The 17,991-nt window shown below is 40.6% G+C and overlaps 1 protein-coding gene across 1 annotated transcript in view; it reads left to right on the plus strand.

Annotated features, from left to right (window-relative positions):
* The first annotated feature begins 247 nt into the window (after window positions 1–247).
* clint1a (clathrin interactor 1a) overlaps window positions 248–17,991 on the plus strand; it is a 55,266-nt gene continuing 37,522 nt past the window's right edge. The window contains exons 1-4 of the mRNA XM_084331871.1: window positions 248–399; window positions 15,492–15,596; window positions 16,093–16,189; window positions 16,337–16,445. Of these exons, the coding sequence (XP_084187997.1) occupies window positions 359–399; window positions 15,492–15,596; window positions 16,093–16,189; window positions 16,337–16,445 (352 nt within the window). The 5' untranslated portion in view covers window positions 248–358. The remainder of the gene's footprint in view (window positions 400–15,491; window positions 15,597–16,092; window positions 16,190–16,336; window positions 16,446–17,991) is intronic.

Below are 17,991 nucleotides of genomic sequence, written 5' to 3' on the forward strand. Positions count from 1 at the left end.
ATGGCATTGCTTTTTCAATAGTATCTGTCTCTGACCATTTCTCTTTCAGTTACGATTCATCTAGAATAGATTATTGACATGACTCGGTTGGTTGTCTAATCCAGAAGGGTACAACACTAGGCTACTAGAAAGTAGTAGGCTTATTAAACTACATCTCCCATACTGATGTGCGTGTTTATCGGCTGACGTCACAAGGACACTTCCCGGTGTAACCTGTCTGCCCAGTGCGCGCGCGCCTCCTCCTGTCTTGAAAGAGGTGAAGAGTTTACTTTCCAGAGTTCAAGGTTTGTGGGTTTCGGCGTATTGTCTGGATTAAAGGGTTACTGAGGCGGAAAGCCACCCTCTCCACAGAGCCGAGATGTTGAACATGTGGAAGGTCAGGGAACTGGTCGACAAAGCGTGAGTATATATCCTTGAAATATATCCTACCATTCGTATATTGTTTTCGAGCCTCGAGTTTACCTGCTGTCTGAAAGAGACACGTACCCAAAACTTTGACGTCACGTCGGCTCAGTGAGTTAGCTTCGCTGCTAGCTCGTTGGGCCACAGTTGTGACTATTCGAAAAAACAAGAGCCCCCTGGTTTTCATTACATTACATTAGCCAGCTGTGTATCTCGTGTAAGACAAGAGATGACAAAATGGTGTGTTCGCTCGACTTTTGAGAGGTTTGTTTGCTGTATTCTCCCGACAGGACGAGCTAGCTGGTTTAGCTAATTAGCTAACACTTAAGCTACGTTAGCTGCTCCACGCTAGCAGCGCAGCTAGTTTGACAGCTCCAGGTCTTGAAGAATGTCTGATGTCCGTGGGATGTCTCTTACACACTAACATCATGTCAAGCACACTGTGTTATTACGGTTCAAGTGTTGCTGGACAGCTTGGGTAAAATGTTTATGGTGGTCAACTAAATGAACGCTGGACTTGACTAGAGAGACGCCCCCCTGGAAGTTATAACACTTTTTTTATAAGCCTTTAGCTAACGCTGTATAACGTCACAGTTCATGCATGTTTCCAGGAGAAAGCTGTGCTAACACCCCCTGGCTAAATTCTTATTGATCAGACGGCAAAGGAATTGGCTAAGTATTTCTTACAAGTCCAGCTTGTTTGTTTACTTTTGCCAGCTGCCCAAGATGGGCTAAACGTCACTATCGAAACTGCCAACCAAGCCTAGTACAACAAACACAGGACACAATTGCAGCTAGGCCTGTTTAGTCTATGGTAGTGGTGGTAACCAGGTGCAGGTAGGCTACAATAATATAGTATTGTATATTAGTACACTGCACAGTATTGTATATTGTATGGTAACTACGTCTATTCTGCATCGAACATTGTACATATGTCTAAACTGAACACTGTGACCTCATTTTTTTTACTTCTAATTTTACTATGTTATTTTATTTCATACTTATCTTGTCTTGCACAGTCTCTGGAGCGCAACAGTAAGAAGCATTTTGTATAAAAGTATTCTGTACTTCTGTATGACAACTATTAAAGAAACTTGAAACTATATATCATAACTAAAACAATACACATTTATTCCATTACCGCCAGCATTACGCTGTCATTGGAGTTGATAACAGCAAAGGATATAGAAACAACATTAAAGAGGCAGTTCACCCATTGCTGATTCTGCAACGTTAGGTGTCACCTTTAATAAACGTCTGCTTGGTAAGAGAAACAGCTGATTCCAGTAGGAATGACCACCTGACACACTGTTGACCTATGTGTGGGTGGGTGTATTGGTTGAACTGAAGGGGAAAGAGTCAGACTTCCCATAATCAGGCAAAATGTTGACAGAAAAGTAGAGATTGAGTGTGCACTGTGCAAAGACAAGTAGATATTGAGTGTGCACTGCGCACAGCAAAAGTGTCTTGTACAGGGTGATAACAAATAATTATCAGTTAGACCACATGGTTCACTGCAGTTCAGCCGTGACTCAAGTGGTTGTCTCTCCACATCTGAGCGAGAGCCACACCTTGACTATTGTTAACATTCTTTGTGTCATATAGGCTTCAGTTTACTTGTCCGTAAAGCGGGGGTGACAGAGGGCCCTCAGCACTGTACTGACTGTTGGCAAAGCTATTGCACAACAACTCTTTCGACTTCAAACGTGTTAACGGCTGGTTTGGCCTGCCCCGGCAACAGCAGCTTCTCTCTGCGCAGAATGCATTCCTCCTTAAAAGTCAAGTCCCCTCCACTCATCTCCCCTGCAGGGTGATGTTTTCCACCATGAGCTACAGTGGAGGAGGGAGAAATAAGGAAGCAGGAGAGGATAGAGCTGAAAGGAGGGAGGGGACTTTACATATTCAATTTCCTCACTGGTTATTTGAACTCTACAGACTCTCATGAGAACAGCCTAGTTTTTGAGAGATCGAGGCGGAGTGTCAATTTGTCACGACGACACAAGCCGGGTGGGGAATCTACAGCCAGTGGCTAAATGCAGGTATATGTGGCAGTGGATGACATGGAAGTTAAAGGGACACTTTGCCAAAAAAAAACATGCTGGTTTATTTCACACATAACCTCACTCCTCACACTCATCCAAACAGTTTTGCACACGTCCATTTAGTTGGATACTTGGAGAGCAAATTAATGTGGCCACCGGTGATCAAGGACATTGTCCTTCTGTTGTGTTAATTTATTACAGTGCAACATAAGACAAGATAAGATGAGATATTCCTTTATTGATCCCCTTGGGGAAATTCAGGCATCATAGCAGCATGGGGGAGGTACAGGTACATGGTAATAGCAGAATACAGGTAATACAATTATAGTACAGTAGAAAAGAAAAATGGGCAGTGTAAACACTATAACAATATAATTAACTGAGTATACGCATATGAGCAAGTAGGCAGTGTAAATCAAGGTGCAGATGAGCGGGTATGTATGCTTTATCAGTTATATTTGCATTACAATAAATATAGTTACAATAGACACTATCTAAATATATACTATGAGTGAGTAAGTAAGTATACAGTAATACACAGGTGCAGAATGCATAAGGTACGTATGGCGTGCCGTGATATGCATTATACGTTGTCTGTGGGAGTCAAGACACACTCAGTGAGCACACTGAGCAGACATTCCTAGTAGTTCTCGAGTTCTGCTGTCAGTTCTCCATATTGCTGTTTATTCATCTACATTGTTTCATAGAGCTGTGTACATAGCGCAACAAAAGGATTCTATGTCCCCGATGACATCACTGGTGGCCTGTGGCCATATTCAAACTAATTTACTCTCAATTACTGTCAAACTAAATCAATGTGTGCAAAACAGTTTATGGATGTGTGAGATTATGGCATTGTTTTGTTTTTGGGTGAAGTGCCCCTTTTTAATTTCATGCCCTGGACATGGACATGGAAGGCAATGCTGTCAATCACTGACTGTGATCAATCCTCTCCTGTTATATCATATTGCACTGAAGGAGGTGACATTCCCTATAAAATCCAAGCATGACAGTGAAGGCTCTTAAAGTGTGGTGTTTTGGTGTGATGTGAGCACTAATGACCAGGAATGTTAAATTGAGAGGATTTAGACTTTAGGCTTAACTGGTGTCAATCAGTGGCTGTGTGAAGGAAGTTGCTGACAGATCACTGCAGCTAAACGGAAAACTATTATGGTTTTGTGTCACACACACAGTCACTGCGCGAGTAATATTATAGCAAAGCTTCCGTTTGATCAAACCGATACTGGTATGTAGAACAGGGGCCACTGATGCAGAGAGATAAGAAACTGCTTATTACATCATCTCACGGTATCCTCTTGCTGTGTGTGCTGTCATCCATACAAACGTGTTGCATTATCCCCAGCCGCGGACAGTCGGACACAGAGAGGCTCAGAAGACATGTCGTTTTCAGCCAGACTGCGTGAAGTGAAGTGTAGGTGCCGGACCCGGGGCGTTCAGGTCTAGTGAGGATGGGATATCTAGGTGTAGCTCAGGCCTGCTTTGTTATGTTGGTGTGAATTGTTGACAGTCATTCTTTTTTCATTTCAATATATATATTTTTTCAACAATAATATGCATCTTGCATATTATTTACCATATATATTTTTCCACAACTGTACATAGTAGTACTATAACACTGTACACATCTGATTCAGCACTATGTATTACTCAGTAGTACTCATTTATATATTTTATATCCAGTTTAATCACCTGTACATTGTATATTACTATTGCACTTTACTGTTACATTTGCACTCTGTTTGGATGCCAAACTTAATTGCATTGTACTGTACTTGTGCTGTATGATGCCAATATATTTTAATCTAATTGATACAATACAATGAAAAATGTAATCCCCAAAATAAGAAGAAATTAATAGAAAATAGTAATAGGCAGAAATCATAATCATGTAAGTTTACATTGGCAACACTTTACAGTAAGGGCACAATGTCCATCAACATTAATCAGTACATTGATAAACATCAAACAGCCAACCAATGAATGAATCTATTAATCATTTGCTAATGGTGTACATGACGATCACCGGTCCATGAAGGTGCCAGTCAATGTTACAATTCCAAAGTTTGAAAACATCCATCCCTTAATAATTAAGCAACACCTAACAAACTGTGGACCACATGATCGAACATTCTCGTAAGTGTCTTCGTAACTATCTGCGTAAGAAAAAATATACGAAAGATCTCCTCCGGATGCCTGAACTTGTGAAAAGATGTTCGTTTCGGTACAGGACCTTCAGTTCAGTTACTACTAACGGGTTACGAAACGTGAGGAGGAATTGGTGCTAGATTGAGAAGGTCAAGTTAATGAGCGTTTACGGCATATATAGAACGGACATTCATACACCGCAACGCACCTCCGAACAAGGTGTGATAAACATGAAAACGTATATTTTCCTTGGCATAAAACGGGAAATAGCCATCAAACCCTTAGGGACCAGCATTCAGGCAGATCTAATATTAATTTTCACAATCTAATGTATGTTTTTTGTCGATTATTCATTTCAATATAGAATATTCGTTGACAGCCCTACTTAACAGTAACTGTACACTACATCACCCCTGAGTGGAACATGGAAAGACAACCTTTCCCCCACTGTACCGAAAATGTACCATACTGTGACTTCAAAACTGAGGTAGGTACCCAACTGTGGTGGTTAAACTGGGTATAAAATATATAAATACTACTGAGTTGATCAGGTGCATGTACATAGTTGTAGTATTAATATTAGGGATGCACCGATCCGACTTTTTCAGTCCCGATACCGATACAGTACCTGGCTTTAGGTGCCCGATACCGAGTACCGATCCATACCCATACCATTATCTGAAAAAAAGAAGAAACAAATCTAACCCTAACTAACCTTACTGTCATGCACTTGTCCTAATATACTAACCTACACTGTAGCGCTCAACACTTTGATGAACATTGTTACTCAGCTGATAGAGTTGTGCCCTTCCTGATGACTTGTCGTACAGAACTTGTAAGTTGCTTTGGATAAAAGAGTCTGCTAAATGACTCAATTTAAATTAGGGATGCACCGAAATTTCGGCACCGAAACTTTTCGGCCGAAAATGGCAAAAAATGGCCTTTCGGCTTTTGGCCGAAAGAGTTTTTTCACCGAAAATATGTCACCGAAACAGAAACAACCTAACAACCTTGCGTGTTGTTGTGATGATGTCGCGCTGTCGGGAGTCGCGCTGTTTCTATGTAAACTGCGCGCAATGCGTCCAATAAATGCGTCTTTAACATGCTTTATATCCTTATTTGCTATATGCCGCGGTTAATCACTGAGTGATCTAATATGCATATTATTAAGAGCGAGAGGGGGGGGGGGGATTGTGTTTCTGCCTATGTTATGTAGTTACTCTCCCTCGTCCACACTCAGCTGTGAGAGAATTGTTGAATAGATACACAAATGTTCTAGAATGTTTGATTATGACATCATACTGAGCTGGACCTGTACTTTGTGACGTTATGTTATTTCGGGCATTCATAACATTATTTCGCGCGACTGTACATTGTAACGTTAACACAGCCCAGCTGTCAACTGTACTTTGTAATGCTATGTTATTTCGGGCATTCATAACGTTATTTCGCGCGACTGTACATTGTAATGTTAACACAGCCCAGCTGTCTGTCTGTCGCGCGTCTACTGTGCCGAGTCAAGCGAGCACATTCAGCTGGGGACTAGAAAGGTGCGCTCAGTAGAGCACAGATGTCCGCTGCGCAGCCAGAGAAAAGATGGAATTAATGTACTGTATGCATTCAGAAGTGCTGAATAAATGTTTTATGGACCCATAATGGTGATTATTTATTATTTAAGTTAAGTTTTGCCATAATCATATATTTTTCCATAATCATAATGTTCCACAACATTTGCTTTCGGTTTTCGGCCAACTGTTTTCTATTTTCGGTATCGGTTTCAGCCAAGAATTTCCCATTCGGTGCATCCCTAATTTAAATGTAATACCCATTGTTCAATTAATAAACTATGCCTCACTGTGTGGAAGATACTGGGATCATTCTTTTGTGCAAGGCAACACCAGGCTTGACTTAAAACATTACTTTCCTAACTTAGTGAAACTAAATGTAACAAATTAACACATAGATATAAATGTACTGAATTGTTATTTCTTATTATATAAAAGAAAAAAATCTGATTTTCTTTTACCGATACCCGATCCAGCTATTTTAGTGAGATCGGGGCCGATATCCGATATCAATATCGGATCGGTGCATCCCTAATTAATATGTACAGTGATACAGGTATAAAGACCCTATGTCATACTGTACATCTTAGCGTGACATCTTATTTAGTAGTGTCAATACAGGTACAAGGCCACCCAAAGAAAGTGGCATGGGACGAGTTAACAGGTGAGGTTAACGTTGTGTCAGGAGAAGAGCGCACAGCGGAAAACGTGAAAAAGAAATGGGCTTAAATCAGAGTCTAAAAATAGAATTGCAAAACACAGGAGAGATGCTGGCCACTGGAGGAGGAACAGTGGGCTCAGCCTCAGGGTTGTGTGAGTGTGGTCATCAACCAGGGGGCCAGTGCATATCTACGATCTCCTAATAAAATGAGTCATTAGAATAATAGAAGCCTACTGTTGCTGGAATGATTCATTACACACATATACAGTACGTTCCAATTAGCCATGCGTCTCCTTGCTCACCCACAGATCTGTTCTGTAAGATGTAGGAGTCATGTACACCTCCTGATTATTTGAATATTGATGGAGTGGTATTGCTTTCTGTTGAGATATGGAAACGCATCTGAGGAGGGTGCCTTCATGCGCCCCTGGGTGGACAGTACCTGGACGTGTGCTGGCACAGGGGTTGAGCGTCTGGTCCGGCTCCTCAGTGCTGGCTCCAGGGTATTGCACAGGTCTTGGTCACATATCATATCGCTCCACTGGCTCTTACAATGTGCACACTAAGCAATGTAAATAATAAATAAAACCAACAATAAATAATAACTATAAAGAACAAGACGGTAAATGGAGTTTGAATACAACATGGCAAATATATAGCTTACATGAAAGGAATGGCATGTGCTGAGAGCACAATGTAGATGTTTCCATTCTATTCCACTATAGCTAAATTATATCCGCGCGATTGAGTTTAGTTCTTATTTAGTCACTCAGTCATTTGCAGTGTGTGTAGTGCTTTTATTTATTTTCCGACATCACGATGCCTCGTTGAGGTTGAGTCATGACTATAAATGTCAAACGTAATTGTTAATGATACAAATATTATCGTATTTATTATTCCATCACTGCTAGGGATTGGTACCGAATTCGGTACTTTTGAGGTACCGAACCGAAACACGTCGGTACTACAGTTTTTTTTTTTTTTTTTTTTTTTTTTGTATTATATATAGCCAATATACTTTTTATTATTTTTTTAAACTTTTTTTTCTTTTCATGTCAACGTTCACACGCACAATATATGCTTACCTAGGATTTTACTTGATTCAACAACAAAGCAGTCGGAGCAATGGCAAGCCGAAAACTGTCGAAATTGTAGTTATTTGAAGTTTGGATTTTTTTTTCATGACTGATGTAGGTAAATAAAATGTCTTGAGACTAAAGTACCGAAAAAAGGTACCGTTGGGTACCGGTATCGATTCACAGGTACCGGTATCGGTTCAAATGTGAAAGGTACCCATCCCTAATCACTGCCTGGTATGGCAACAGCACGGCACAGGACAAGAAGGCCCTACAGAGAGTGGTGCGCTCAGCCGAGCGTACCACGGGTATTGCACTACCAACCCTGCAGGTCCTATACAACAAGAGGTGCAAATCCAGAGCCTGCAGGTGCAGGATAATGAAAGACCCTCACCACCACCCCAACAACAGCCTGTTCATGCTGCTGCGGTCAGGCTGCGAACACCAGTAACGAGGACAGAGAGACTTCGGCTCAGCTTCTTCCCCCAGGCCATCAGAGCCTTGAACACTGAACTCTCCACGCACAAGCACACATGAGCACACACACAACACACACACTGTTCACGCTCACACACTATAGCAGCCACTTTAACACTTTAACATGAGCACACACACACTCATGCTGCACACGCTCACACTTATGGACACTTTACAGAAGGAAAGGTCACTTTAAGAATACTATAGTAGAGCTTGAGATTGTATAGCAGTGTACATAAAGACCCAGTGCCTCATCCGTAGCTAACAGTGTACTGCACTACCACAGGACCTAGCATGTCCTACCATGTTCTGTAAATATCTCATGTACAGATACCGATATGCCCTACTTTGTTTACTTGTTTATTGTTTATTATTTATGTCGCCCTATTGGTTGGATTTTTATTATATATTATTACTATTGTATTATGCACATCGTTGCGGGCAAGACCCCCCCGCATTTCACTGTATACCTGTATGCCGTGACAAATAAAACTATTGTATCTTCTATCTTGTATTATTATAATTATTTAAATCCGAGGATGTCTGTAGAATCTACGTGCAAACAATCACCAATGATTTCTCCCAAATGAAGCCCTTAAGAACACAGGCGCACACTAGGGGTGGGAATCACCAGAGACCTCGCGATACGATACTATTGCGATACTTGAGCCTCGATACTCGATATATCGCGAATATTGCAATATATATATATATATATTTTTTTTTCTTTGACCAGTCAGCTGGTTCTTTTAGCGTTTATCGCTTTTTCATCGCATTCATACTTGGTCAAGTTCGACCGACAGAAGCAGGCTGAAAGGGTTCAGATGGGGGGGAAGACACTCTGGGAAAGGCACGGCTGCCGTCCGGGATTCGAACGCGCTCAGCCCCAGATCCGTGACGAGCACGGTTGTCCACGGCGCTGAAATAGCACTCGCGGTACGTGGTGAGCTACTGGAGCTCCCCTATTTTTTTTCTTTTTTTATCAAAATATATATATATTTTTTTTTACTGCAAAGTAAAACTGTCAACATGTTTTATCTAATAAAATAAAGTTCAGTCTGTTCATCTCACTTCAATCATTTTTATTGCAGAACATGGTATTTTCTCAAGCACCCCTAGCGCACACCAGTCTGTATCTACGACTGCCTTCGTAAATCCTGTTATTAGCTACGAACGAATCTCCGAAAAGAAACGATCATGCCAAAATTGCCCCGAGAAGTTCGTAAGTGGAGTTACGAAGAAATTTGTTCGTAACTTTCTCGTAAGTCTGTTCCATCGTGAGGTCCAGTGATTTTAAGAAGGTGATTGACGATGTAATTTTTTACTTACATTTGATACGACTATTTTGTATGTTTTATATATTTCTTTTATCTGCTGGCTGTGAGACAAATTGCCCCTCGGCGATAATACAGATGGACAGCTTGTCTACTCGAGACCTAGTCTAAATAAAGATATTTTTAAGTTGCTCAAGGCCCAAGTTGTTCATCTGTTTTCAATGAACAACAACTAACTGTAGTTTTCATATATTTCTCTTTTTTTATAGACCTAGAGGCTAGATATGACAAAAGGCATATGCATGTTTGCAGTATGGGAACCAGACTCTACTTTGCCTACGTTACAGCAATAGTGCCTCCAGAACCACAGAGGGTGTGGCTCAGCTTAGCTGCCCATCAATGCTGTTCTTTGAGGCCCTGTGCTGCTCCTGCTGATGTGGCAGTGGTGAGGAGGTGCCTGGGTTCAGACCTCCTCCTTCCCATTTTAGCTGGAGCTCTGCTTCGAGAAGAAAAGATCATGGTTTAGCTCATCCTCTTCAATACGATGTAGTTCTTAAAGGAACAAACTAGGACTGCATCTAATGACTATTTTGATTGGATTAGATTTTATTCAAATGTACAATACAGTACAACGAAAGTTTGGCGTCCAACCACAGTGCAAATGTAACAGTAAAGTGCAATAGTAATATAGGCTCACATTTGTACCGGTACCTGTGAATCGATACCGGTACCCAACGGTACCTTTTTTTGGTACTTTAGTCTCTAAAAATGTAATCTATCTACCTCAGTTGTGAAAAAAAAATCCAAACTTCAAATAACCACACCTTCGACCGTCTTCGGCTTGCCATTGCCCCGACTGCTTAGTTGTTGAATCAAGTCAAATCCTAGGTAAGCGTATATTGTGCGTGTGAACGTTGACATAAAAAAAATTTAAGTGTAAAAATGATTATTTGTTTACAGTACCGACAACGGTATCTCACGTGAATCGATACTCGGTAGTACCGACGTGTTTCGGTAAGTACCGAATTCGGTACCCATCCCTACTTATAGATGTACAAGGCTCTTTCAAACTACTTGCAAATTGATGGTTAACAAAAAGCTAATGTACGCTATACATAATTTATTTTAAAAACAAACCTGTTTAAGTCTGAAAGGAGCTGAATGGTTTAAATAATAATAAAGAAAAACATTTAAAGTGTAAACAGGCTTTGCGTTACATCAAATGGCATCAATGGCAGGCCATGGAGGTGCAACATAACAACCAATCTAACTAATCCTTTATAAAAACGGTTGCCAAGAACATAGGCAGGCGGGCTGTCTGTCAATGACTGCTAGTTGGTTTGATGGTGATAGTTGGTGTTTGTGGTTGTGGTTGTTTTTGTCGTCTGCTCATGGTCAGTAATCATTCTAAAAGAAATGGTGCTAAACCATAGCTTCCCCTTAAAAGGAACCACTTTTAGTGCTATTCAGCACAATTCTTTTTAGAGTGTAGATGTGGTTTGCGTTAGTTTGTTGTGTACTCGTCGTGATTCAGAGCATTTACAAATTCGCTGACCTTGTTCAGTCTCTTGTACATTTTTACAACAGTTAGCCTAATTCTGTGTGTGTTAATTTTCTTCTTCATATTGCTTAGTAGGATATGATGGCTTAATCATTCCAATAAAAGTACACAAACGTTCCCGTTTGTATCTACTATCTATGTATTAGATCTCTTGGGCTGATCCTGATCCCTGCCTCCTGGCCTTTTATGGTGCACTTCTGGTTTGACTAGCTTTATAGTCTCTGTTGTTGACTTTGCTTCCTGGTCTACAACGATAACCACCAGAGAAGCTGCAGAAGATTGTTATCTTAGCTTTTTATTTAGTCTACCCTGACGTCTGCTACACCTGCATTCACCCATGCCAATAAAGGGCTGACATAGGTCTACTGTGGGGGTGTACACTCAGTCATTTGTATTATTTTTAACACTTTGTTTCATTCTGACAAACACACACACTTGTCACTCAGCCATTTCAGGGAGGGTGTGAGTGTGACTATAATTTAGATTCAAATGTATTGTCATCACACAGTAAAAGTACAGTACAACGATTTTTTTTGCATCTAACCAGCTTTCATGTAACCATAAAGTGCAATAGCAATGTACAAGCTACTGAGTAATATGCTAAAATGATGCATGTAACAGTATAATTATGTACAGTATAGATTTGTAATCACGTGGGCCTTTCATCCCTGCAACATTTTCTTTTCAACTCCCCTATGTTGACCTCAAGCCACCTCAGGCCGGGTTGTTGTGATACCATAACATAAGATACCACCTAAGACCAAGGCTACGTTTACACTGCAAGCCTTAGTGCTCAATTCAGATTTATTTCTCACATCTGATTTTAGTTTTAATAATAATAATTCATTTATTTTGTATAGCGCTTTTCAAAGACCCAAAGTCGCTGACAATAGGCAAAAAAGAAACAAAGAAACAGAACCATAGGGAAACGGAGGACAATAAGAATACACAGGAAACATAAGACCACGAGTAACGGATAACAAATACGGGAGTGAGTAGGGGAGACAGTCGGGAGGAGAGTAAGGGAAAACCAAGGGGGTTTGGGGGGGGGGGGCAGGAGAGGAGAGAACGTGGGGCAGGGGGAAATGGTGGCGAGTTGGAGGAGGGTGGTTATGGGTAAGGAAGGTTGAATGATTGGGAGAACAGGTAGGTTTTGAGTCTGGATTTGAAGGTGGAGAGTGAGGGAGAGTCTCTAATGGTCTGAGGGAGGGAGTTCCAGAGTCGGGGTGCAGCTCGTGAGAATGCCCGGTCGCGTGAATACTTTCGGCAGCCAACATGCTCTTCCGCGTTGCTCTGATTGGCCGAGCGCGCGCATGCGCATGAGCCGCGACAAGCTCCTCAGCCTCCTCAGCCGCTTAACGCAATTTATACAAATGGAAGTATTGATTACGCCGTAACGAATCATTAAAAAAAATATACCGTTAACTGGAATATGTTGTTTCTTTACATGTATGTTGGATTATGTAATTTGTTCGTCATGACAAACCAATGAAAAATCGCGAATTAACCGGTGGCTACACAACACACAGTAACTACATGCATCATTGTTTACAATGAACGGTGGGGCTGTTGTTGTAGCCACCGGTTAATTCGCGATTTTTTTATTGGTTTGTCACGCAATCAGAGCAACGCGGAAGGGCATGTTGGCTGCCGAAAGTATTCACGCTGCCCGGTGTCACCGAAACTTTTTGAGTTTGGATGACGGGACAGTGAGGGAAAGAGTGGAAGAGGACCGGAGGGAACGGGTGGGGCGGTAGGGGAGAAGGAGGTCAGTCAGGTAGGGGTAGTTTTGTTTGGCTGTTCACATTATCTTTTAAATGTGGCCAATATCAAGATTCTAGTGTGAACTGGTCACGCTCCTGAACTGATCCGCATGCGCAAATGAACAATAAAGAACTTGGACGTAAATAATTATCACAAATGTCAATCTAGAGTGACGTGAAAGTTGCATCACTGTTCAGACTTCGCATTGCAAAAAATCTGACCTGACACTGTATCTGATTTAGGACCACATATGAAAGTGGCCCAAATCACAATTGAAAAGATCAGATTCCATGTGATTTGTGCAGTTCACACTGTTTTAATTGCATTAAAAGTGTTGCAGCATTAAGAAGTATTAACACTCCCAAGTCCAACGTTAGAGAACCGCTACAGGTTGGTAAATATTCAGAGCAGTCCTACTGTAGGGTACAGACAAGGTAGGGCTGACCTTCGAATTTTTGTTGGGAATTTGAAGCTTCGGGGCCGAGATTCGATTTTAATTCGAAGCTTCGAGATAAAAAAGAAATAATAATTATTAATTATTTTTTTTAAATAATCATTTTTATGTTGTGGGACTTGTACAGCACTTTGTTCAACTTTGTCAGTGCTGTAAAGTTTAAACCTTTTTAAATCTTAGACAAACAAAACACTTTGCTTTCATGAAATATTGTAAGCCGTCATTTGAGGCTTTATAAAAGCAGCACAATGAACACAAATCGGTCAGTGCCGAGTCCGACCTCATCTTAAATAACAAACAGCATTGCTTGTTGTAGTTAACAAAGAGAGGCAGAGTTGATTTTTTTTTTTATACTCATTTTATTTTCATATTCGAATCCCATGCCCATCGAACGAAGCTTTGAAGTATTTAAGACAAGGTATTCAGTAGTACAACGAGATGTTTTTTAAGTCATTGTCTAGGGAGGCTGACAAAAGTATCTACAAACTAGGGCTGCTTGATTATTTTTATTGATATTGAAATCACGATTATTAAACACGTTTTACTCATTGATTTGAGAACATTGTATGGCGACGACCTTATCTTGACCTAAAAGGCTGCATTTCTGTCACCTTCTACAAGTTACCAGAAGGCATTTCATAATAACTGGAGAAATGCACCGTGGCTTGCCTCCTCCTCCCCCTTGACGCAAGCTGAAACTATTGTTTGGGCTTGAGGAGGGGTTGTGAAGGAAGGGTGTGCTGCATTTACAACACAAGACTAAATTAGTAGCACGGCGTGTGGCACAATTATAGTTTTTTTTTTATCAATTATCTTGTTTTCATGATCATGGGAAGACAAAATCCTAATTGAAATTGAAACGTGATTCATCACCCGGCCCTACTACAAACTATGATGCAAAATCAGCACTGATCACATGGATTAATCTCAATTCGAATAATTTTCTGGCATCACCACTATACTGACTACACTATGTGGACAAACTACTAACTAATCTTTTCAATTAGTTGAAGGCACCAGCAAATGGTTTTGCATATATAAAAAAACATTAATCTCTTCGTTTTTCAGATTTAGAAATACTGGGGTCGCCCAGTAGCAATGGTTTTTGTAAAGTTTGAATAGCTAGCTAGAAGAGCAGCTGATACATAACCATCTTTAGTGAATAGCTAGCTAGACTAGAGCAGCTGATACATAACCATCTTTAGTGAATAGCTAGCTAGAGCTGATCTCTTGTGAATAGCTAGCTAGATAGAGCAGCTCATGCATGACCACATCTAGTGCTTATAGGTGGGCTTGATTCAAGATTGTTTATTGTCATGTGCACAGTTAAACAGACAGTTTGCCATACAATGAAAATCTTACTTTGCTAGTCCGCCCTTCACACACAATACTTACTTACTGACTGACAAATAATTTTCGAATAGTCTACTGTTCTTGAGACAGAATATTCGAATAAAAAAAAATTGTTTTACTGTTTCAGTTTAAATTTAGTTAAAATGTTCAGTTTCAGTTAAATTCAGTTATTCTTTTTAATAGAATGGATAATTAAAATCAAAGGGTATTGCACCTAAATAGGCACTTCAGATAATCCTTCAGAACGATGATCGGCTCAGCTGACCGACAATAAATCAAAATGACACCATTCACCATCGTAGCCTATAATAACAGCATTGCATTGGCCTATCAACCGGTTTTAATAAACAAACAGTAGCATGTGCATCTTTTAGATCAATTAGGCTATGCAAATTAGGCTCCCTCTAAATATAAAAATGTATTAAATAAGAATGGTTTGCTTCACTTAAAAAATTATATATATATATATATATATATATATATATATAAATAAATAAAAATCTACTGACATGAAAGTCGAATGTGGAGACTGGCACGACTATTCTAAAATTGTAACTCATCCCTAGTGCATTTTACTGGCATTGTTCCGGACCATTCGCCTTGTATAATATGTGCACCTTTTAATAAAAGTTTTAGTACCCCTGCTATAGAACACTTGGCACAATTATAACCCAGTGTTTCTCTCCTCCCTTACAGAACCAATGTGGTGATGAACTACTCTGAGGTGGAGTCCAAGGTGAGGGAGGCCACCAACGATGACCCCTGGGGACCCTCGGGACAGCTGATGAGTGAGATCTCCAGGTCAGGACACCGCTCCTCCTCCTCCTCGTCACTCCTTCACCTGCATGCTGCAGCGTTATGTAGCACTGCCTCTTGAAGAGTGCCTGCTTGTTTATATGTGGAATCGATGGCTAAATTAAGTGTTGTTTTGAATTATAGACAGAGATTAACTATAGATGGGTGGATGGATAGATAGGTAGATAGATGGATAGATACAGTAGATGACTAGATGGGTAGGTGGATGGATAGTTGGATGGATGGATAGATATATGGATTGTTAGATAGATGGATAGATACAGTAGATGACTAGATGGGTAGGTGGATGGATAGTTGGATGGATGGATAGATATATGGATTGTTAGATAGATGGATAGAGACGTGTAGATGGATAGAAAAAAGTATTACTTGTATTGTGTATAATATAATAACATCTATTACATGACATGCTTACTGACAGGATACTCTCTCTCTCTCTCACTCTGTCCCCTGCTCCGTGTTTTTCCTCGTCTCCGCTCAGATGTACATTCATGTACGAACAGTTCCCAGAGGTGATGAACATGCTGTGGGCTCGCATGCTGAGAGACAACAAGAAGAACTGGAGGAGAGTTTACAAGGTTGGTTAACAGCCCTGTTCTAAGGTCTCCTAAGAGCTTCACACACAGGGCTGTTCCAGTCCTGCCCCTTGTGGGCTGTTGGAGCGGCACTCATCCTAACAGCTGTTCTTTATTTCTTTTCTTTTTCTTGCCTGTCCCAAAACTCAGTCCCTGCTCTTGCTGGCCCATCTGATCAGAAACGGGTCGGAGAGAGTCGTCACAAGCGGCAGAGAACATCTCTACGACCTGAGGTCCATGGAGAGCTACCACTTTGTAGGCAAGTACTTGTTCCTTCTGCTTCTGTCTCGTCTTTTCTAAGAACTGTCATGTTCTTTGAGGAGTGTCTTGATATCTGGAGTAGTAACGGGTAGGGGTGGGGAAAACCTTGTTACAGCAATATATCGCAAGATTCTGTGTGCCGATATTATATCGATACAGTGACTGCAAGTATCGATTATAATAAAATAATAATCAAATACATTAGTACATATATTTCATACATAAATATTAGGGGTGTAACGGTACACAAAAACCACGGTACGGTACGTACCTCGGTTTTGAAGTCGAGGTTCGGTACGGTTTTCAGTACAGGGGAAAGTTTGGCTTTCCATGTTCCACTCAGGGGTGATGTAGTGTGCAGTAACTAATTGTACTCGTAGGGCTGTCAACGAATATTCTATATTGAAATTAATAATCGACTTGTAAAAAAATTAAAATAATAATAATAATTATTATTATATTAGATTGTGAAAAAAACAGGCCCCGGTGGGCGGTCGTTAGTGGTTAACATACCGTTGTATTCGTTCGGTACACTACACAGCCATTCGGTACGGTACGGTACGGTACACACTGAAACTTGTTCGGTACGGATACGTGTACCTTTTTACACCCCTAATAAATATAGTTTGCTATAAATAACAACATTCAGGCTTTGATTATGGACTTTGCCCTGTCAGAATCTCAAAACACAGGTTTTTTTTGTGTAAATACTGTACATTGGTAATGGACCGGGGTAATGGTGAATTGGCCCATAACATTAAATGTATTGTAGGTTGCATACACCTTGCATCGCTGTTTAATCCATCTCTATCATAAACTAAACTAAATCTGTAATGCACCCAAACAGCAGACTTAAATGATGCTGGAGAATATTATGTGATATAGCTCGTCTTGTCCACTTACCAGTTGCCTAATAGCCATTTCTGACACAGCTGCACTGACCACCTCGCCTGGACAAACTAAAAGGCCCCACTCGGTTTTGCATTTGAATGCAGCGGGCATGAATTACTAATGTTAACTGAACTTAGTATTCCTTATTCTTAGTGTTCTATGACAGTAAATGTAAATACTGTCGTCAAAGACCAGTTATACAAAGAAGCACTCCATAGTTACACACCCCAGAAGTGATGTATTAGGCTACAGCAAAGGGTTCCACAGTACCAAAGTAAACTAACTTTTTAGATTCTTAAAAGTACAGAGTCTGGTACCCGACCCAAAGCCCAACCCTCCATATCCCGTTTTATTGGCTTGGCACAAAGTTAATCATGGCTTCCTCCACACCTCTCAGTACAGTCTGTGTATTTTCAATCATACACTTTATTTACAACAATAGCTCCAGTGTGAGAATCATGAACAGATGCAGCTGCTAAGCTCCGCTTAGACCACAAATCCTTGAACCACACACTGTGACCGAAAGCCGCTTTCACTCCTCTCACCACATGCACACGCAAGGTGTTGTTTACAAACAGGAGGGGTTACTGTCACCCGTGGCTTTGCTTTTTCAGAATCCTGTTTTTGATTTTTGTTCACTCAAAAGGTCAAAA

The sequence above is a fragment of the Notolepis coatsorum genome (genome assembly GCF_963971535.1).
Source record: "Notolepis coatsorum genome assembly, chromosome: 16".
In the NCBI taxonomy this organism is placed as follows: Eukaryota; Metazoa; Chordata; class Actinopteri; order Aulopiformes; family Paralepididae; genus Notolepis; species Notolepis coatsorum.